A 23856-nucleotide genomic window follows, 5' to 3' on the forward strand; every position below is an offset into this window, starting at 1 on the left:
GGTCCATCAACTAAAAATCTATTACCATTGGTCCCTCAACTTTAATCCAACTGGAGAAATGATCACTCAACTTTAACCCCAATTGGAGCAATGGTCCCTCAACTTTAACCCAATTGTAGCAATGGTCCTTCCAACCTAATTCATTTTGACGAAGTTCACAAAAAGGACCATAGCTACACGTTTTGATGACTTGAGGGACCCCAATTGTAGCAATGGTCCTTCCAACATAGCTTATTTTGACAAAATTTTGACAAAGTTGACGAAAAGGACCATAACTACACATTTTGATGAGTTGAGGGACCAATGGTAATGGATTTTTAATTGAGGGACCATTGTTCCAATTTGATTAAAATGGAGAGATCATTGCTACAATTTACTCTATAGAAAAAAATAAGAAATTCTGTACTCACCTCGATCGATAGCTAGAACCCCGGCAAGACAAGCCCACGAATAATCTCCATACATAAACTCACTATATCTAATCTCTTTCTCTCTCTCTCTCTCTCTCATATATATATATATATATATATATATATATGTATATATATGTACGCGCTCTGCATGCAGCGCATGCATCACTTTCTATTCCCAACTTACATCAAAAAAAGAACTGAAGTCCTATATATAGTCGGAGGAGGGCGGCAAAACTACATGAGATAACATCAAAGGTTAATATGATAATGTATAAAGGAGATGAGTAAACTAACTAGCAAGTTGACACCTAAAGCACCTAAGCTGTGTCTGTCGACCGAGTAGGAGTACTATCTATTGGAGTGACACCAAGAAGTTATAACATATATGTATTGGATGCAAAGCTCCACCTCAATCTAATTGCATGCAACAATTAACGCCACATGCACTTGATCTAATTGCAAAGCTCCACGTCAATCTAATTGCATCAAACTAAAGTAGCAACCTTTTCCACGTATCGATTCCATCATGTGCATGTTGAAATTGAGTTGAAAATAAAGGGTTCTAACCCTTGTTCTTGCTCTGTGTGCGTTTCCAGTTTCCAGCGAGGCTCACCAGCCAATTCCCGACGAGTCCGAGGTGAATCTCGAATCAAAACGTCAAGTTCTGGACTTAGGTGAGTAGTTTAGATGTTTTGCGAAATTTGGTCGAAAGAATTGTAAGCATCGAGCTAAAACAAAGCTCTGACCGTTTTCTGGAAAATCTGCAGAGTTTGTTGACGGAGCACGGCACGGAAATAAACGGCGGAATCCTTTAAGTTTAACTGAATCTTGGACAGCGAAGGTATATTCTATCCACCTCTGTTATTCTGCACATGCCTGACACGTGGCAGCCCGGATGGCGACTGCCATTGTTCCGACGCAGCTGGACGACGGCGACAGCAATAGCGTAGCTGCTGTGAGTACGACGGCGGCATATTCTCACCGGCGACTACGTGGCATGTGATGTCCATGTGACCATTCTTACGGCGGCACGTGTGGTGGCATGTGAAGCCCGATCTATCTTAAGGTTTTTCAATGTCCCAAATCATGAGAAATTTTTTATTGTGACGGGAACATAGATGATACACCACGTGTTTTTGTAGAAGTCGTGAAATTTTTTATTTTTTAAGTTATTAACTCTTTAACACACATATTCAACCATTTGCATAATAACAAGTGGTGTACCATCCTGTGTACTGATCACATTGAAAAATCTCTCCCAAATCACGTGGTGCAATCTTTTTTCACTAATTTGGAGGCATTATACACGTTTGACGCTTAAAAACTTTATTGCCTAGCAAAGTGACTAAAGATCTTAGGGATGTTTGTTTGCACTCACTAAGCCTCACTAGACAAGACGGGCTTAGCTAAGAACATTAATTTGTGTTTGGTGCAAGCCAGGACTGAGTTTAATAGGACTAGCTCGGACTTGTTCCGACTAAACTCTTCACTTGCTAGGCTTAGCGAGGCTGGGCAAAAAGGATGCAATTGCTAAGACCAACGCTTCACATCATCATCGTGCTGAGGCTTCGACTTCCTTAGTCGTCTTCCACAAATCTCCAACCCACCGCCATTAAGCTTTTCATCTTCGACCGTCACGTCCTTCTCGAGGTTGTTAAGCACTCCACCAGGAAGATGCGTCCACAAGTTTGTCATCGATTTGCAAATCCGACGATCCGAGCCTCTGCAAATTGAAAAAAAAAATGGGATTTTTCTGGGTTTGATCTGAAGAGAAAGTAAACTAAAAGAAATGAAATATGGATTTTAATTGATGAGAAAGAAAATGAAAAAAGAGAAAGTTTATGGGTTTGATTATTAGTGGGAGAAAATCTGGGCTTGCAAAGATTAGAATGCAAACCAAAGAAGAAAAGTAGAGGGATTGGGGGGAGAGAGTCAAATACAAAAAGTGTGTCACTCCAAACTTTCTATAATTAGAAAGAAAAATACACTTGTGAGGAGTGTAGAATAAGATTTTTAGAGTACTAATAACAGTTCCCAATATTAATAACATGAACTAAAAATGACACAAAAAAGTATTTTAACTCTAAAATAATTTAGTCCGTCATTTAGTCATATACTGCAACAAACGTTTCATTATCCTTATACTATTTAGTCTATATCAAGCCAATCCAGTTTAGTCTCTGAAGTTAGTCCAGTTTGAAATAGTCTGGTGCAACAAACGCACCCTTAATGCATATGCGAGCTCGACTAGTCCTAACGAAAGGAAGGCGCCTATTGTGGAGGAATAATTCGAGTTTCTGTTAGTGGATTCCTTCATAACTGTTTTGATGACCACGTTTGTTTTAATAAAAGGAGTTTTTGAACATTAGTTGTAAGATCCCACATCACCCAAGGGAGCGATCCTTATATGTATATTCTCATCCCTACCTAGCACGAGGCCTTTTGGGAGCTCATTGGCTTCGGGTTCCATTGGAACTCCAAAGTTAAGGGAGTAGCGCGCGAGAGCAATCCCAAAATGGGTGATCCATTGGGAAGTTCTCGTGTGAGTTCCCAGAAACAAAACCATGAGGGCGTGGTCGGGGCCCAAAGAGGCCAATATCGTGCTACGGTGATGGAGCGGGCCCTGGCCAGATGTGTGCCGACGAGTATGTTAGGCCCCTAAGCGGGGTGGATTGTAAGATCTCAGATCGCCCAGGGGAGTGATCCTTATATGTATATTCCCATCCCTACCTAGCACGAGGCCTTTTGGGAGCTCACTGGCTTCGGGTTCCATTGGAACTTCAAAATTAAGCAAGTAGCACGCGAGAGCAATCTCAGGATGGGTGACCCATTGGGAAGTTCTCGTGTGAGTTCCCAGAAACAAAACCGTGAGGGCGTGGTCAGGGCCCAAAGCGGACAATATCGTGCTACGGTGGTGGAGCGGGCCCAAGAAGTGGTCCCCCCCAGGCTGGGATGTGACATTAGTCCTTGTAAAAAATTAAAATTTTAAAAAAATCTGGTGCTAGATTACATATTAAATTTAATCCATTGAACTGTACTTTTACTAAAGTTTATATTCAATTTTGTTATTTAATGTGTATTTTTATTTGATAATAAACATATAAGTATATTAATTCAATATAATGCATATTGGTACGTACATTTTGGTACACACATTTGGGTATTAACTTTTAGGTACATTAATTCAATATACTGTATTTTGGTACATACATTTTGGTACATGCATTTCGGTATATACATTTAGGTACAAGTTCAATATAATACATTTCGGTACAAAAATTCAGGTTCATTATAATATATTTCGGTACAAACATTTATGTATAAACATTTAGGTACAAATATTTCGGATCAAAGAAGTCAATTTTATATATTTCAGTATAGTCATTTCTGTACACTTGCGTATTTACATATTTTTGTATCACAAATTTCTTTTAATATTTTCTCATTTATTTTCATTTATAATTAAAGAACTAAATATGTGTATATTAATAAAATTAAAATTTAATGTGAAGGAATATACCGAAATATTTAAATGTATTAATATACCTATATGAAGAACATACAAAATTGTTATTAGAATATATTAAAAAAAAATTAGTTTGCCTAAATTTAGACATTAAAATATATTGTTATGTAATTAATACATTAAAAAGAAAGAAAAGGATAAATAAAACATCAAAATATAAATAATAAATGAGATGATTAAATGTTCTAGGGATTAAAATTGGATTTTACTCTTACACAAAGTTATAGTATAAAACTCATCTTTTTTAAGGATTAAAATGAAGTTTTCCATTAATAAAATGAGCATACCATTGTTAGTCTCGGATGGATTAACTTAGTTTGATTGTTTATAGATTAAAATAATATCAGTATATGACGGATACTATCTGTCACATCCTGGTCCGGAGTGGATCACTTCTCGGGCCCGCTTCACCACCGTAGCACGATATTGTCCATTTTGGGCTTACCATTCCCTCACGATTTTGTTTTTGGGAACTCACGAGCAACTTCCCAGTAGGTCACCCATCATGGGATTGCTCTAGTCCCTTTTTTGCTTAACTTCGGAGTTCCGATAGAACTCGAAGCCAGTGAGCTCCCAAAAGGACTCGCTCTAGGTAGGGATGGGAATATACATATAAGGATCACTCCCCTAGGCGATGTGGGATGTCACAATCCACCCCCCTTAGGGGCCCGACGTCCTCGTCGACACACCACAACTAGGGTTAGGCTCTGATACCAAATTGTCACATCCCGGCCCGAGACGGATCACTTCCCGGGCCCGCTCCACCACCGTAGTACGATATTGTCCGCTTTGGGCTTACCATTCACTCACGGTTTTGTTTTTGGGAACGCACGAGCAACTTCCCAACGGATCACCCATCATGGGATTGCTCTAGCCTCCTTCTCGCTTAACTTCGGAGTTCCTACGGAACCCAAAGCCAGTGAGCTCCCAAAAAGTCTCGTGCCAGGTAGAGATGAGAATCTACATATAAGGATCACTCCACTGGGCGATGTGGGATGTCACACTATCTATTTTCAACACATAGTCTGTTATATGTTAAGATCTTGTTTAATAGTTCGGATGATACTGACTATTTCAGTGAAATATGATAAATAGCCATTGGATAGTACTGACTAAATTAGTCGGACGTTTGATGTAAATCAAACTAATGATCGTATTAGTTATACTGGGTTTGGTATGCAACATTACTTAAAAACAATTAATACAAAGTTTCAATAATATATAGATAATTTCGGCAGAGTTCCAAAAAAAATCACATAAATTTTTGGAAAAATCCAACTTTTAGGATTTTGTAAAACAAATCCACACATGGATCAAACATGTAGCACAAATTTCAACCCCAAATCAATCCTCACAGATGCAGACCCAACCCCAGGCTTGAAACGTCTTCGTCGTCATCGAGGAAAATCAAGCTTCCTTCATCGTCCTCATCCTTCTCCTCATAGCCCAGATCCCAATCGCCATCCCACTCTATTAATTTGCTTTCAATCGTCCGGAAGAATTAGAATTTTTGTCTTCCTCCTTCAACCCATGGAAAGATCGATTGGTATTGTTGTTATCCGAGATCGAAGACGAACGGAGGAGGTGGCAGGTCTGTGTGTGTAAAGGAAGAGGGCGAAACAGAGAGAGAAAAAGAAGAAGACAACGAAGATGAACCTCAGACGAGAAAGAGCAGGTGATGCGGCGGAGAGTCATGTGAGAGATGGACGGAGTGCGCGAGAGTGGGACAGAATGAGCGAGAGAAATTCACCCGACTAATAATACACAGCTTTTATAGGGATAAATAGTCGGGTGTGAGTGGTATAAAATAAGTGGGCTCAAATTAAATAATTTGATGCTTATTTAATACGAAACTCATCAAGTATTCGTTTCGCACTATTAATAATATCTGGTAGTCTTAAACAACGTGTCAAACAAGTAGACGCTACTGCGGCCGTAGGATAATTGCATGTGCCATGTGATATCATTTATAGTAGAGGTTAGATATACTAGTAGACGTTATTGAGTTAGATAGCTAATAGATGCTAGCATTACTCGGGTAGATGCCTGTGTAGCACTTGCACTAGTAGATGCCAGTAATGTGACATCCCACATCGCACAGGGAAGTGATCCTTATATGTATATTCCCATCCCTACTTAGCACGAGGCCTTTTGGGAGCTCACTGGCTTCGAGTTCCGTAGGAACTCCGAAGTTAAGCGAGAAGGGGGCTAGAGCAATCCCATGATGGGTGACCCACTGGGAAGTTGCTCGTGAGTTCCCAAAAACAAAACCGTGAGGGAATGGTAAGCCCAAAGCGGACAATATCATGCTACGGTGGTGGAGCGGGCCCGGGAAGTGATCCGTCCCGGACCGGGATGTGACAATTTGGTATCAGAGCCTAACCTTGGTTGTGGTGTGCCGACAAGGACGTCGGGCCCCTAAGGGGGGTGGATTGTGACATCCCACATTGCCCAGGGAAGTGATGGACAATACCGTGCTACGGTGGTGGAGCGGGCCCCGGAAGTGATCCGCTCCGGACCAGGATGTGACAATTGGTATCAGAGCCTAAATGACTATGATCCATTAATTTAGGATAATTTTTTTCTTAAAGTAACTTTAAAAAAAAAAAATTATGTAGACTATCCTAGTTTATTTTTATGAACATTTTAACCTTAAAGTATTTAGATTCCGATAAATATTTAAAATTACTAAACCAATACCATGAAATTCGTGAAACATTATGAAAGAATATGAAACACATAAATTATATATTTTTTTAATTACTTAAGCCATTAGATTTATATTTGGATCATTAGATTTTTTTTATTTTTTTTATTTTTTACTGTTGAATTTGATAATATTAGATATTAACCGTTGAGTTCAATTAATTTATAAATATAAATCTAAAAAAAGTATACATATATGGTGGGCCAGACCTACTAACTCGGGGAAAATCCTGGACTAAATTTGCCCCAGAAATGAGTTTTTGATTAAAACTCATATTTGATCCAAGGGTTGGAGCAAGTTGGAATAAGTTTAGAACCTAAAATTTGAGTTTTACTTCAAGTGTTGGAAATGGTTTAAATAAGATGGGGGCAATTTTTCGATTCCCTCCTGGATTCTTAGTAACGTCACCGTCCCCAATAATATTTTAGTGTAAACTTAACGCCACTAACCCCACTCGCCAATTTAAAAGAGATGAATGTTTTATTGTATATTGTCGCCAACATGAATATTTATAGTGCAAATATAATGCGGCCAACTCAAAAAAGAGAGTAGTGTTTTAGTGTGAATGTAGAGTCGTCAAACCTAATAATTTTTCGTGTAAACGCAATGCTGCTAACTCAATAGTAAGTAAACTTTAGTTTAAATGTAGTGCCACCAATTCAAAATAGACTAATGATTTAGTGTAAATGAGCACCGTTGACTTAAACAATTTTTTAATGTAGATGTAACACCACCAACTAAAAAGAGAGTAATGTTTTAGTGTATACATAGCGCCACCAACTCAAATAGGAATAATGTTTAGTGAAAATATAGCGACGCCAACTCAAAAAAGTGTAATGTTGTTTTTTTTTAAATTTTTTTTTTTATCGAATGATAGATTTTATTAGATTAGATGTTAAATTAACCATCAATGGAATTTGAACTCACTCCGTCATGCAATGGCTCAACACCTTTTAGTAAAAAGGGAAATGATAAACGCACACTCTTTTTAGTCTTTGACACAATCCTGTTTTGATCTTCATTGTTGATTTCATTTAATTTATTCAATTAACGACTAGAAATAAAAGGATGCGTGAGAAGCTAAAAGGAATGTGCAAATCAGTCACTAGTGTAACGCCTTGAACTTAAATAATTTTAGTTTTATGTGCAGCGATGTCAACTAAATTGCTTTTTAGTATAAATGCAATGCCACCAACTCAAAAGAGAGTAATGTTTTAGTGTAAATATAGCACCGCCAACTTAAATAATTGTTTAGTATAAATGTAAGCTTCCAACTCAAAAAAAAAGTAAGAGAATCTCTCTAATGGACTTCCTAAATGAGCTCTTGACTAAAACATAGGGAGGATTTTGCAAAAATTTATTCTCCAACCAGAGTCCTCCTTATGATGCTCCTAGGATAGCAAAATCGTTAGGAGCCCTTAGGAGCTCTTAGCATTAATTACCATTTCTTTTTAATCTATTTAAATTTTTTTTTTTTTTTTTGTTGTTGTTGTTGTTGAATTGTAGATTAAGTATAAACAACTGACCATATGAAGTACACATCGGAAATCATCATTCTCACCATTTTTTTCCGAAAAAGGAAAATAAAATTCGCAAATTCTAATCAGTAGCATTTCTGCAATTTTCATGGCACTTGACTTGTTTCAGGTATCAAACAGTTCTCAAAATCCATCTCCCCTCTCAAATACTAGGAAGTATCAACGCAACCTAAAGATGCAACATGTTGCGGCAATGAAGTTTGGATACAAACTAGAAGAACACAAATGTCACGGCAATATGCGAGATTGATATCTCTTTACGGTAAACATAAAATGATTCTCTCAAAGTTAATTAATTTACGACCATTATGTTGGCCTCAAACGCAACTAAGCCAATGAGAAAAATTACAAGACAATGGCACCAACAGTTGACATTAGAAAATCTTGCTATACTGGCTAGTGAGGGAGTCTTTCAAATTCGAATAAAATGAGTACTGCATTCCGAAGCTGCAGATCACAATGTCTGTGGTTTTTCCAGAATCCGGATCCTTGCCGGATCTTCTTTATGAGGATCCCGAAAATCTGTCAAGCTTGTCCATTTATCGTACGTGCGGTCAGAAATTATTTTAAATATTTTATTTAAAATTAAACATAAACAGTACTTGACAAAAACTGACTGCATGATGTACGATGAACAGATACGATTCACAGATTCTCAGAATTCTCACCAAAAGGATCTGGAGAGGATCCTGTTGAGTTTTTGCAGACCACAGATTAGCCACAAGCAAAAGTAAATTAATTTAATAATTAGTAAAATCGTAATCCGAGAACATACATATATAAATTTTTGAACTTAAATATATAACCCTTTTTTGCCCGAACGGCTTGCGCCATTGATTTATTTGATTGTCCAATTTTGCCTTTAGAATAACGTCGTTGATTCATATATGTGCTCTTATACATAACTCATCTTGAGCGTCATTCAGAACTACAGAATTGGCTTAGAGACATAGATCCTTGTAAGAAAATAGCATATCAAGCATGACTAGGAAAAATGTGAAGCTTACTTGTAGAATAAAATGAGTGAAGAACATGGCCGGTCTTGAAATTTTGGAGGCTCCATGTGAGACTCAAATGGAGGTCCTTACATAGTCTAAATTTTGGTTGCTACATTTTCTTTTATATTGTATATTTTTTTCTTGTGTATACTTAATACTGTCAACGCCGCCAATTTAAAAGAGAGTAATGTTCTAATTTAAATGAAGCTGCCAACTAATATAATTTTAATATATATAACACTACCAACACAAAAGATAGTAATCTTTTAGTGTAAATGTAGAGCCACCAAATAAAAAGAGAGTAATGTTTCATTGTAAATGTAGCGCTGCCAACTCAAATAATTTTTTAGCATTAACATAATGCTGCCAACTCAAAAGAGAGTAATTTTTTATTGCCAATGTAGCGCCACCTCCTCCAATAATTTTTGTGTTAACTTAACGCTGCCAACTGAAAAGAGATTAATATTTAAGTCGAAATGTAACGTTGCCAATTCAAAAAGAGTAATGTGTTAGTGTAAATGTGCCGTTGTGAATTGAAAAGAGAGTAAATGTAACGCCGCAAACTCAAATAATCTTACGTGATGCCAACAACTCAAAAGAGGGTATTATTTTAGTTTAAATGAGCTCCGTCATTCAAAAGAGAGTAATATTTAGTCTAAAGGCTAAATCGCTAAAATGGTCCATGAGATTTGCATAACACATCACTTTGGTTCCTGAGATTTCAAATCAATAGAAGTAGTCCCTGAGATTGTCCACCATCCATCATTTTGGTCATTCCGTTAAAAACTCCGTGAAGTGTCCTCAAGCTCTTGGCCTGAAAATTACCCAAACTTTCGGCCAAGAGCTCTGGGACACTTAATGGAGTCTTTAATGGATTGATCAAAATGATGGATGGTGGACAATCTTAGGGACCACTTCTATTGATTTGAAATCTCAAGGACCAAAATGATGTGTTATGCAAATCTCAGAGACCATTTTGGTGATTTAATCTTAGTCTAAATTAATGTTGCTCGCCAGCTCAGATAAATTTTATAAAGTAATATCGCCAACTAAAAATAGAGTAATGTATATATTAATGCAAATGTAGCATCGCCAACTCAGATAATATTTTTCGAATTGCATGAAAAATTGTATATAAACAAAAAAAAATAAAATTACTAAACATCCAACTGATCACTAAATTGCTTCAAAATTTCATATAGAGAGTATAGCTGTAAAATGTAAATGCAACAAACAGATCCATTATCCATATAACTACAATATAGTTCAACAATCATTATTAAAAACAAAAACAAAAACGCATGTAATAGCATATGAATATGCTCAAATATAGTTTGCAGTCTTTATGGTGAGACCCTAATTCTTCTTATCAAACTGGTATTGATGGCGTCGTAAAGGCCTAATAACTACATGCAACTATATTTGTTGCTGAATGAACAAGATGGACTTCTATTAGGATGGACTTGGGCGTTTCCTATTTCCTTACGAATAAAGTTCACGTATGGCTTAATACATTGCATATGACTAAATCTATTAAAGTAAAGATTGGCTTCTCGATAACATATATATTTTTTCAATACCGCATTTAATAATGCCAAAATTGCATAAATTAGATAGACGTAAAAGTAATTTACCTTACTAATTAGAAAGACAAGGTAATCCTATAATCTCCAGAAATAAATTTTTTAACTTTATATCACGATTTTTCACTAAAACGGTTTGCACAGTTACTTTGTTTAATTTTTCCAATTTTGCCTTTAGAATAAGGTCGCAATGCCACATCTCTACTCCTATATATACCTTCTCGTGATGATCGTTCAGAGCAATAGAGTTGACTTTAAAATAGAGTTCCAAGTAATAATATACACATCAATCGTGACTAGGAAGAAGATGAGACTCGCTTGGATAATGAATGATAGAGCTAGAAAATGCCACATTAGAAAAGAGAAAGGCAAACTTGCTAAAGAAAATGAGTGAGCTCGCCATCTTGATGTTGTTAATAGATTTACCGTTGTAGACGGTGCAGACGACGACGAGCTAACTACGTGGCCATCCCACCAAATTGTGGAAGAAATGCTCGCAAAGTTCTAGTGGATACGAAAATAGTTCGATACAAGAAGATGACTAATCAAGAGCCTTACCTTAAGGACAAGGCCTACCTTTGGCTGCCCTCTCCATAAGGTAAGTCACTTGATTTGACATCTTCTTTTTCCGCTCCACTTCTGATATGTTAAAGAACCTTGCAATCAGTTCTTCCACCTCCAGGGGGGAAGGCCGCACCGCTGACTCGCTGTTGTCTTGGTCGTAGACGATGGCAAAGCCATTCACTTCGCATAAGGTGGTTAGCTCCCCCATTTTCCTTATACCAAGTTTGCCTTCCTCTTTCTAAAGCAAGCTTTCCTAGCCCTATCATTTTCTACCATGCATGTTTCACCTTCTTCTTAGTCATGGTTGACGTTGTTTTCTAGTTGGTAATTAAGCTCTCTATGACTATTTCTCTAGGCTTAAACCTTATCATGCCCTAAAACATACCCCGCCTAGAGGTATTTATATATTTATGGTAGTAGAGATAAGACTCGATGTTCTTACTTAGATGTTGACATAATTAGAAAACTCAAAAGAAATCATTGTAGGACAATATTTTCCTTAATATTGTTCATGCATTTAGGGCCAAAAATCTGTACGTGAAGATTTTTAAAACTTGGTGTTTAGTAAGAAAATTAATATTAAATCTAGCTAACTTAAGTATTAGTTTAAACGGAAAGTGACGAAAATGCATCTGATTATTTTGAATGTGCTATTAAGGAATAAACAATTATCTCTAGGGTGGTGCTATATACACTAAATTCGTGCAATAGATTTGTGCACCAAAATGATATGGTACATTCTAAACTATATAAATTTGGGTAGTACATACACCAAATTTGCACCAAATGATATGGCACATTGTACATCATATATGTTTTTGGTATAATTATTAATCAAATTCCAACTTGAATTAAAGTACAAATTTGATTGGTGCCTCATCAATTAGTACAAAGAGCAAAAATTTGGTGTGCCTAATATTTTTTATACAATTTTATTACAATTATTAATCAATTCAACTGGATTTAAAGTATAAATATGATTGGTGCCGCTTTATTTGGTGCCCAAATTATTCTTATTTCTAACCAATCCAAACCTTGAAATTAGGAAACAAAACATAATAAGGTATAAGATACGATGGGGCGATTTTTCCATTCCTGCCTGGATTCTTAGTAACGCCAACTACTCTAATAATTTATTACAAGGGAATTTGATTTAGATTGAATTTTATAAGTCATTATTGAGTTTAGTCTACTTTGTTGGATTAGGTCTACTGATTATCCACATCAATTTTTTTTTATTACTTTTTATTAAATTATGATAAATGTTATCTCTTATTTATAAGAATATTTTTTACTTAATTTTAGAATTAAATGTTGTTTCTGCTTTCAATTGTGTCTCAATTTTTTCTTTTACCTCCATCCGATGTCTAAAATTTCTTCGATATGGTCGATATTTTCGTGGAAATATTTGAAAAATTAGAGAAAGATATGAAGATGGGGGGTTGAAGTCTAAACTTCACTCTATATCGGAGAAACTCTTAAATTTCGGTTAAAATCGACAAATTTTGTTGATATTTTTGACGTATCGATTAAATGTCGGAAAAACTCTTATATTTTGTCTAAACTAGTGTTTGACATTCATTATAGTTTCATTTTAAATTTTTACGAGTTTGAGCAAATTTCCAACATTTCCATCTAAAACAACCGAAAAATAGCAAAGGTAGCGTTACCAACAAAAAATAGTAAATGTTAGCGATAAATGTAGAGCCACCAATTGAAAATAAATGCCAACCAGAAAAAAAAAAGAAAGATAAAAAAAAAAAAAAAAAAAAAAAGGAGAGCAAATGTAACACCACCAACTTAAAGAGTAATATTTTAGTGTAAATGCAGCACTGCTCAGATAATTTTTTACTATCAACGTAACACCGTCAACTCCAAAGAAAACATGAATTAGGTGACATAATTGGTTGTAGTGCTTGAAAATTCATCACAGGTAAAATATGTGAGGTATTTTTAGAAATTGTCACATAAGAGTAGTGTCAATGATTCAACTTTGTAAATTATATCATTCTTGATCATATTGGGTGACGACAAAATCATCACTTATTAATCTAATACGAGATGAAAGAAATAGGTCACAGACTTTTGTATTTTGTGACTCCATACTCTGTCACACATAAAGTTACCAAGTGAAGAAAGCGGAGTTACCTATACTAAAAATACGTGACAAATGTAAAATTCGTCATGCGTGCTATAGGTGATGATGTATAGATGCCGTAAGCAATGACACATAATTTCGTCACATATAGTCAAATGTGGCAAGTTTTCATATTTTCGTGATGAATGCGTGGATGCAAAATTTCGTACAGGGCTAATTTGACAAAATTCCACCTACAAGAGAACGACCATGGTTAGCTAATTAATTGATGGACACCCAGAAAAAAGGGGAGAGGGCGTCCGTCAAAAGGCCTCTAATGTTGAAGTCAAAAAAGTAGTAGAGAGAAAAGAGAATTTGAGAGGGTTCTGAGTAGTAAGTGGGGGTTAACGTTACTGTTTACTCTAATTCACTTTGTTATTTGTAAGGAAGAATCCATAGCCGGTAGCTGGGAGGGGAGACTGTAACTAGGCAGTCCTTAATGATGCATGCTAGCCTCCGTAATCCTGCTAGTTAGTATTCTTGAAGATCCCTCTATTAGTAAAAGTGCAGGTATACCAGACACCTAATGGGAGACTGCAGAGAGCCGGTACCCTGCCATCATTTGATCAAGTATGACTTGATGGCAGAACATATTATGGGGGCTCGAAGAGCCTATGGTCAACTAATGGCATAAAAGCTCAATCACCTTCGGGCAAACTACATCTTATTCCCTTAGAGTAATTTTGTGGTCTACTCATGTTGTCAAGGGTAAAACTATTATCTTGAGCATATAGTCCACGTGTTCTTCTCCTATTGAATGTGGTTAACTTATATGTCCATAGAATGTCTTGTCGCCACATAAGCCTAGTTTTCTTGTACTTGTTATGTTTTAGCGTAAATATATATGTAGGACCACCACCAATTCAAAAGAGAGTAATGTTTTAGTGTAAATATACCGCTATCATTTCAAAAGAGGGTAATGTTCTATTGTAAATGTAGCTTCACCAAAGTATATATAAATGTAATCAACCAACTCAAGAGAGTAACATTTTAGTATAAATGTAATGAACACCGCCAACTCGTAAGACGGCCAACTCAAAAAAGACTAATATGCTAGTGAATATAAATGTAACGTCGCCAACATAAATAATTTTTTCATACTGCACAAAGCAAACTAGTATAATTTTACACACAAGTTCTTATTTCAAGTGAGTTTCTTGCATGACATATATAATCTATGCATAATGGAATATAGTACAGTACTGTCGACGTTATCTAATCCAAAAAATTACGGACAATGTGCTTTAAATTATGTTGTAATCTCGTTGCTCTCAATCTCTCACACATGCATACCCATCACACATTCTAAATCCATATTATCATGAAAATGAGATGATGAACCGCACATATTTATCATGAAAATCAGATTGAAAGTTAAATACTTCAATATCAACTCTGGAGAATTATGTAACAAGTAATGATTTTATCACAAATTCAAATAAATTTGCAAATATTAAGATGTTGGAGAAAACTAATACCAAGTAATTACCCATTCTTATTGTTAAATGTATTCGCAATTCAAGATGCTTTACGACTCTTCTATTTCAACCGTCTATTTTAACTTTCTGCTCTCAATTTGCTTCTTATGCTAAATACATATATTTTTTCATGTCACAATTCTATAGAGTTCTAAAGTTATATTTGGTCTTTTGTCAAGTAGAATATGTAAGGGGTGTTATCGATAATTTATTATCTTTTGTTGTGCTTTTAAAACTATGTTGGGGTAAAGGTGGTTTTTTACAAGCACTGTTTTCTCCACGCCGTGTACTGCGTCAGCGACCTCGATCACACCATCAAGTTTCATGCGGAGGCTTTAGCTAATACTTGAATGCATCTCTGAGGTTTGGTCCCGAAGATTCTCACTGGTTGAACCAAGAAAGTCTATGAATTACGTTGGAATTCTCAAATTATGACATCTTCGACCCAAAAAGTGTGATAATGAGTGTAATAATGCAACCTTTGTTGTCACCTATTTTATGAAGGTAGAGAGAGAGTGCGGCACAGAGATGAAGAAAGGCTTGAAGAATTATGCGTATGATATTCCTCAAACCTAATGCCTTTACTTATATAAAATGAATTGCCTTGCAAGTAATACAATCATAAAGGGATATGAAATACAATCTATTAATGATTTACACAATCACACATATGTTATGATTAATATCATGACAATATTTTCTTATTTGCACTCTATTTCTGACATTTCAAGAAGCAACTTTATAATTCTAATGAGTAATAATCTAAATGGAGTGACCAATTATGTCTTTACACTCCTTTATTATTCGTTGGAACTCTTATCATTTCAGGATTCTTGATTTTCTAGTTTAATTATCCATAAAATTCCACAAATTTGAAACATTATTCTTGCACATGTTTATTATCAGATGACTCAATTACACGTTGGAGTGTTGGATGAGGATGTCCGTAATGATATCCAAAGGTTCCTCAAACGAAACTAAATCAATGTCAATGTAGTTTTAATTACGGCTATGTAGGGCTTATACACACCTTTAGTAGTTCCCTTCAAAACTCCTGTCTCCTGCCGGAGAGAGAGCTTGTTGGATGGATAGAGTGAATGCAGTAATGGCATAGAGGAATGGGATGGTACCAAAAAAAAAGTAAGAAGCACGGAAGCCTACAGTTGATATAAGAAGTACTTACTATCTTTCCCGAACTCCCCGTTCTGCCTACCAAATGTCAATGTAGTTTTAATTACGGCCCCCGTCTTTAAAAACCAATCTTTTAAGTTCAATTTTTCTTCAATGCTAGGTTGCATTGAAGGATATGAAAAATAAATAAGATAAGATAAAAATTTAAAATTTAACAATTAAAATACTCGTAAAACTAAATACTACGTGGTACTGAAACCAGACAAAAACCCTCTTAAGTTTTCCAATTTTTTGTTTCTGAAAGGCCAAGCGCAATCCTTGGGCCTGCACTTTGAATTTTGTTGTACTCTTCTTTTCCCGTTTACTTTCTTTCCAGGTTTTAGTATTCTGGGAGTGACATTTTAGCCAAACTAATCGTTAAGATTTGCATAACTTCTCACTTTAGTCTCTAACATAGAAATTGATATAAGTGATTATTGAGTTTGTCCATTGGAAATCATTTTGAGAATATCCTCATTAAGTGGAGGAGTTTAGTTTCAAAAAAACCCTTAAAAAGATGGTCATGTAGTCATGACAATTTATCAAGAATATCGACATATTTTTCATCGAAAAACTAAAATGATTTACAATGTACAAACTTAGAAACCACTTCTATCGATTTTCATTATCATGGACTAAAGTGAAGAATTATACCAATCTCTTAGGGAGTTTATGTTTATTTATACATTTTTAGTTTCCATGACATCGACAATGACCTCTAATAGAAACGAATATTGCAACCTAAAAAGTAAATATGCAACATGCTACATTGCAGAAATGGAGTTCGAATTAAATGTCACAAATAAGCAGAACACGAATGTGAAGACATCGATCTCCTTTTCAGTAATCACAAACAGATCCTCAAAGTTAGTTAATTTACAACAACTATTTCCCTCAAACGCAACGAAACAGATGAGGAAACCTAGTGAGTACGAGCAGTAGGAAAATTACAAGACTAATGGCAGAAACCGTTTAAATTAGAAAATCTTGCTGTACTGGCTACTGAGGGAGTCCTTCAAATTCGAATAAAGACCATAGAGCGAGTACTGCCTGAGGTTTGCCACTTCATACCATGAGTTAAGAACCGAAAGGTGCTTGTCTGTGCCGGAAAATGCCAACTGGATTCCGAGGCTGCAGTCCACAGAGCCGCCATGGTTTTTGCAGCTCGAGGTCTTGAAGGCGCAGTGCTGATTGTTGAGGCAAACAAAGTCGGAGCTCCCTGAACATTTAGAGCACCCATCCTTTTTCCAGTACAAGTTCTGCAGCCTGCCCTTGTTGAACTCAAGCACCTGCATAAACGAAATTTCACTCGCTATATATAACATTGCGCAGAAAATCACAAGGGCAGGGAAAGAATTCCAATTCAAAGTCCGATTTCGGTTCCATTGTCAATACTTACAAGGGTAAAGCTGGTGACAGTGTAGGTACCATTAGCAACAAAAGTAGGAAGGGACCTTGCAGCATATTTTCGCCCGGCAAACGCAACCATAAACCCATAAGTATCCTGATATTTTCAATACCAACAACACAGAATTAATGGGTTGAATTCGAAACTTGTAAAAAATCTATGCCTGTAATAAATTTAAAAAATTTGTAATTATTTTAATAAAGCTTGTAACTTTATTCAAAATTTAACCCAAAAAAATGCAATTTCAATCTAATAAACAAGCTAATCAAAACCCTAATTAAAGCTAACAATTGAAAAATAAAAATCCATATAAAATAATTGAAAGAAATAAGAGGAGTCGTAGAGAGAGAGAGAACGAACCGGATTGAAGGAGGAGGAGTTGACGGAGAGGAGGGAGATCTCGTCAACTTTGGGTCGGAAAACGGAGATCTGGGCATTGGAGGAGAGAGAGAGCCTAGAGTCGCAAGGAGACAGCTGAACGGTGCCGTTTACTTGGAAGGATTCCTTGGAGGCGAAGGCAATTCCGAAGGTGAACCCGTCGGACCTCTCCACCTTCGTGTCCGCGCACGGCGAGTACACGGGGTTGTTGTCGCTGCCGTCGATTACATGCATGACCGTCGTTATCATCATAATCGTGATCATCAAGGTCGTCGTCCATGGAGACATCACCGCCATGGTTGATCCGGCGACTGGGGATTCTTGGAGGACAGAGAAAATGGGTTTTTTGTTAAGCTGGAAAGGAAGCGGAGTTGGAGATGTGGGTCCAGTTGTTGGAGAAAACAGAGATTGAAACTGGGCCTGAAAAGCAAAGAACTGTTTGTAAAGGCCCAAGGCTTTAAACGATGGGGGCTCAAAATCCGTACGAATATACGACATGATGCGTATAATTAGAGGTCCGTTTAAGCGTAGACATGTGTTAATTATGGTGCAGTGACGGTGTTTATGCTTGTGATGGTGATGATGGTGAAGTTATAATCAAATACGCGATGAGCATACTAACAGAATATAAAATAATACTTTATTAATCGAAAGTAAAGAAACACTACAAATTACCAAGAAGACTAATTCAAGGAGACTACATCCTGACTAACAAACTTATCACAAACTATGGTACAAACCATTCTATAATAAAACGAAAGTAAACTCTAACTTAACAAGCAAGACAAACAAATTTAAGGGGCAAAGAATCCTAATCCTTGACCCACAAGAATAACAATAATATTATAACTAATTTTTCCAACAGGTGACACATGGAGTATCCATGGGCGCTCATTGATCATCCCTACTCATAATAACATAACGGCCAACTTTGGACAAGATTGAATGATTCAACATACTGAAAGTATGTTGATAGAAGAAATGGAATAGAATTCAAAATTTTCTTAACGTTAAAGTTAGAAGATCGACAAGTCATGAAAGAAACTTTCTCTTTCAGTCCTGCATTTTGCGGAGATTATAAAAGATAAGTTTTCTATCTACAAGAAAAAGCACCAAAAAGAAGCTGTGGAATTGATTCGATATAACAGGTTTTCGCAACCTTCCATACTTGTAACGAAACAATCTGGTCTTGCCGAAAATTTTGTTATGCTCGGAGTATCTATACTCCAGAGTTTTTACCCTTAAAATTTTAGTCATTACATATTTGACCGAGAATCTAACAGCCACCAAATGCATCACCAAAAATTTTAAAAACCAAGAAAAGATGAACAGTTACATCCATTGAAGGGTCTACAACACACACCCCCCAAATTATTATTCATTTAATTATTTGTATAATAAGGCTGTTACTAAAAACAAATGCTAACTTCCAGTTCATATCTTACCGAAACTCTATAGAGAGGATATTCAAATAGCTGTATCATCAACTTTTCTGTGGGCACATAAAATCAGCTTACCTCTTTTTTATATAAAATAGCAGTAAACACCAACTATCCTTGCAATGTATGGAACGTGCTTTGCACGCCCAAACAGATTGGAAAAAAAAAATAAGAGAGAATTACACCAGATGTGGAGATGATTGGTTGAGTTGAGAGAGATATAATTAATTAATGGAGAATACTAGCCATCTTACTATTTACCATTTTTTTTTTTCCGTATTTATCTTCTCTTTTTCATTTTGTAATGCTGTATGACCATCGAAACGATTAACGGAAAAAGAGATAATTTTTGCAAAGAATCCACCATATTGCAAATCGGTTAGTCGTTTTAGTAGTATTTTGATGTTCAAAGTACTACGTTTATTTATTTGATAACAGTTAGATAGCTAAATCAATTCTATTTCAGTTGATTTTGAGTAGAGATAATTTTCAAAAGATTATCTAGAAGTTAGATTACCATATTTATCTTCTCTTTTTAATGTTGCAATGTTATATTATGAACGAAATAATTTGTAGTAGAAGAGATCATTCCTGTAAAGAATCAACTATGTTGCAAATCGGTTAGTCATTTTAATATTGTGATATTCAAAGCACTATGTTTGTTTGTTTATTTGATAATAGTTAGACAGCAATTCTACTTAGTTGATTTTAAGTTGAGATAATTTCTTAAAAGATGGTCTAAAAGTCAGACAATTTTGATTGTCAAATGACATGACAGGATGAAAACGAGTTGGAAAAATGTAGAAGATGAAGGATTACATGGGAGGTAGCTGGCTAGCAATTCCCCATAATTGACTAATTAGCCAATTAATCATATAAGAAATAGAGATGCTAAGTTGAAAGATAGACGTTACTCACAAGAAACAAACAGCTAAACCAGAAAAAGTATATCACAAAACGTTGACCTTCAAAACCTGCTGACACATAACCCATAATCTAACGCAAAGAAATTCACAGGTAATCCCTCATTCACCTCCCCTCTCTTTACTTAGGTCCAACTGCATCTTCCCTTAATTATAACTCCACCAAAACTCTCTCTCTCTCTCTCTCTCTCTCTCTCTCTCTCTCTCTCTCTCTTTCATGTAGCTACTAGTTGACTTCAAAAAAATTGGATTCCCCAAATAACCAATTCTTTTGTCATTGAGGCCATGGCTGACAAAACCAAAACCGCTTCTATCGTCATCTGCAGCTCCTCCTCCTCCTTACCTTTCAATCCTTTTTTCTCAAGGAAGTGAGAGAGAGAGATCATGAACGCCACAAGCGACTCTGGCGGCTTCCTCGGTTCCAACAACATTGGTAGTTTCGGTTATGGCATTGGTGTATCAGTTGGCGTCCTCCTCCTCATCACAACCATCACCCTTGCCTCCTACTTCTGCGCCAGAACTCAGCAGCCGCCTGCCCCACCCACACGCAGGAACGCTGGCGACGCCATGGATCTGGCCGGCGTGGAAAACTTTGTTGTGGACATAGGACTCGATGACAACACGATTCAAAGCTACCCGAAAATGCTCTACTCCGAGGCCAAGCTCCAAAAGAAAGACTCCACTGCCTCCTGCTGCTCCATATGTCTTGCCGACTACAAGAACAGCGACATGCTGCGGCTGCTGCCAGATTGTAGACACCTCTTCCACCTCAAGTGCATTGATCCGTGGCTGCGGTTGAATCCTACGTGTCCAGTCTGCAGAACGTCTCCAATCCCAACGCCCTTGTCAACTCCTCTGGCCGAGGTGGTTCCATTGGCTAGCAGGCGTGACTGATGGTGGAGCCGATTGATTTCAGTCTTTTTGCATTATTTGTACACAGAAAAGCCACTAGAATACATATCATTAGAGTTCTCTCCCAAATGTTGATGGAGTTAGACTTCCATAGTCAAATTATTTCTTTCAATTCTTTCTTTTTGATGTAGCTTGAGATCTGGTTGTACGAATTCGGAATAATTTGAGATCTCATTTCATACAGTGTTTAAGGAGTTTATGGTTTCCTGTGGCAGGAACAGAAACTGGTATAAAGTCTACTCATCTGCAAGCCATGAGAAGATAAATTAAACGGGGCGATGACAATATTGAAAAGAGTACCATGAATCTAAATCATTCAACAAATACACGAATCACTTATATTTGTTGTTTTATTACATCGCTTAATTGGTTGTACACCGTTAACTTGTAAAATGTACAGATTCAAAGCTATGTGAATACACAAACCATTGAGTTATGCTTCCAAAATACAGGCATCTTTCTTTTCTTCGCTAGTTCTCTCTGTGCTAACTCCCTCACTCTCTACCAATTTATGTTTTCTTATATGTTATTAGCCTTTGTATCAGAGCTAACGCTCCTCGTTATCGAAACTGTATAATCTCCACTGCAACAACCTCCCAACTCTCCTACTGCCTCCCTTCCCCCCTCCTTCAGTATCTCCAATATGATAACCACCTCCATGGATCGCAGCAATTATTTCCCATGGTGTCCCATTTTATGGATGTTCTTGAAATCCATAGCTTAGAAGACACTGTGGCTAGCAACAGTACACATTCAAAAAGGTTCGATGATGGTTCCCTATTAAATAAAAATGAGGACCGATGAGAGCTTTATATTATAATCTTCGAAAACCTTTACTATAATCGATTATTTGCACAGATCCACTGCCTCAATCCGGCTTACACTCTGGACAAATTAGTTCTTAGTTTGATCAAAGTGACTTCTCTTCCTCTGTCAAGTCCATCTTGATTCCTTGCTCAATGACGTATGACGCGTGATGCACATTGTCCATGATCAACTCCACACTCTAAAGAGAGACTCCGCGCACTCCATCACTAACTATCTCTTACATGCTAAGAGACTTGCTGATTCACTTGCCTCTGCTGGCTCCACTAGTAATGAGAATGAACTCATTGAAAACATTCTCGACGGACTTGGCCAAGAATACAAGGCATTCACGACCTCCATTCATCTTCGTCCCTCTCTCACCTTTATTGACTGTTATGATTTGCTTGTTCAGGAAGAACATTTCATAAAAATGATGTATTCTCTCTCGTTGACCACTGGTTTGGTCCTCACTGCCAAACTCACCTCCTCCGAACACTCTGGCCCTTCTCATCATGGTCCTGGTTCTTACGAATCAAGAAAGGGTCATGATCCCGACCGTCATGGTTGTGGTTGACGTTCTAACAACTCCAATCGTCATGGCCATTTGAATTCTCGTCGGTCTCATCTTGACCCTTCGTGTGATCATTGCCAATAGTGTCATCTAAAAATTTGGGTTGCTTTGAGAAACAGGAGAGATTACGAAAGTGTTTTTAAAATAGCTAAAATGGTTTCCAAAAAACCGATACTGCTGCCAATGATGCTCATGACAACGTTGCCAAAAAAAAAAAAAAATTCAAGCTTCTCTCATAAAGCATATTAAGGCAAGGAAGAACTTGGGATTTTATTGGCAGAATAGCTACTTGAAACTATCTGCAAATGAAAGGGGGCAATGAAAAAAAAAAATATTATATATATATGCTCAAAAAATGCTTGGAGATAAATGTTGGCTATCCTGCATCGGTGAGGGAAAGAAGAAAGAAAGAGTTTAAATATGATTATCTATCCCACTTTAATTAATATCGAGACTTTTGTGAAAAAACTCTACATATGGCAGATTGGGTAGATGGTAATTACAATATGGTATCAAAGCCAGGGGACAGGCCCATGTTGCTACGCGATTGGGTAGGTCCTCTTTGGCTCCGCGCGATAGGTGAGTCCTAACATGGCTCCACGTACTGCCAAATGATATGGATGAGTCCTGACTTGGCTCCACATACTGCCAAATGATTGGGAGGTGAGTCCTAACATGGCTCCACATACTGCCAAATGATATGGATGAGTCCTGACTTGGCTCCACATACTGCCAAATGATTGGGGAGGGTCCCCTTCGGCCCCGCGTGTTGGTTGAGTTCCGACTTAACTTCATGTGGTTGTAGATGTGTGATCCCCATGTGTGACCCACTAATTGGGATCCTACGTGCGGGGGGCGTGTTGGCTATCCCACATCGGTGAGGGAAAGAAGAAAAAAGTTTAAATATCTCAATCTCACTCTACCTAACACCGATGTCTTTTGTGATAAAATCTCACACTTATGTAAGTGGTAGTTAACAAGTTTAGGACAATAGTGGTGTTGTTGGAAGTGGGTCTTTGGCCCGTCTCTCTAATAACTCAACAATAAAAATAAGGGGTTTTTTTTAACTTTAATCCTTTAAGAATATTGAGATTTAAAATAAACATGGTGTTAGATTACATATTAATTATAATCCCTTGATGTGTCCTTAATTCGAAAAAATTAATGAGCATTTTCTATAATGTCTCCCATTAAATATTTAAATTTATTAATTTACAAATTTTAATTTATTTTTTGACCAAAAAAGAGTTTTTTTATTTATTAATTTTATTTAACATTCTTCAAACTTGAAAGACTCAATTAAT

At 36.7% G+C, this 23856-nt stretch overlaps 2 protein-coding genes across 2 annotated transcripts; one reads left to right on the plus strand and one right to left on the minus strand.

Annotated features, from left to right (window-relative positions):
* Positions 1–16883: 16883 nt before the first annotated feature.
* Positions 16884–18273, minus strand: LOC137713140 (uncharacterized). Its single transcript, XM_068452400.1, has 3 exons — positions 17883–18273; positions 17514–17618; positions 16884–17403 (listed from the first exon to the last, which is right to left on the minus strand). Exons 1-3 carry the CDS (start codon positions 18195–18197, stop codon positions 17092–17094), a joined length of 732 nt encoding a protein of 243 aa, XP_068308501.1. The 5' UTR covers positions 18198–18273; the 3' UTR covers positions 16884–17091.
* Positions 18274–20440: 2167 nt separating this feature from the next.
* Positions 20441–21355, plus strand: LOC137711887 (RING-H2 finger protein ATL70-like). Its single transcript, XM_068451043.1, has one exon. The coding sequence runs from the start codon at positions 20647–20649 to the stop codon at positions 21154–21156; it is 510 nt and encodes a 169-aa protein (XP_068307144.1). The 5' UTR covers positions 20441–20646; the 3' UTR covers positions 21157–21355.
* The last annotated feature ends 2501 nt before the right edge of the window (positions 21356–23856 follow it).

Source organism: Pyrus communis, chromosome 13 (assembly GCF_963583255.1).
Source record: "Pyrus communis chromosome 13, drPyrComm1.1, whole genome shotgun sequence".
NCBI lineage: Eukaryota > Viridiplantae > Streptophyta > Magnoliopsida > Rosales > Rosaceae > Pyrus > Pyrus communis.

Excerpts from the sequence above, each read along its gene's own strand:
- LOC137713140 (XM_068452400.1), bottom strand. The coding sequence starts at position 18,197 with ATGGCGGTGATGTCTCCATGGACGACGACCTTGATGATCACGATTATG. Across the intron at positions 17,619-17,882 it reads ACTCCTCCTCCTTCAATCCG|GATACTTATGGGTTTATGGT; the intron begins GTTCGTTCTCTC and ends TGAAAATATCAG. Across the intron at positions 17,404-17,513 it reads CTGTCACCAGCTTTACCCTT|GTGCTTGAGTTCAACAAGGG; the intron begins GTAAGTATTGAC and ends TCGTTTATGCAG.
- LOC137711887 (XM_068451043.1), top strand. The coding sequence starts at position 20,647 with ATGAACGCCACAAGCGACTCTGGCGGCTTCCTCGGTTCCAACAACATT.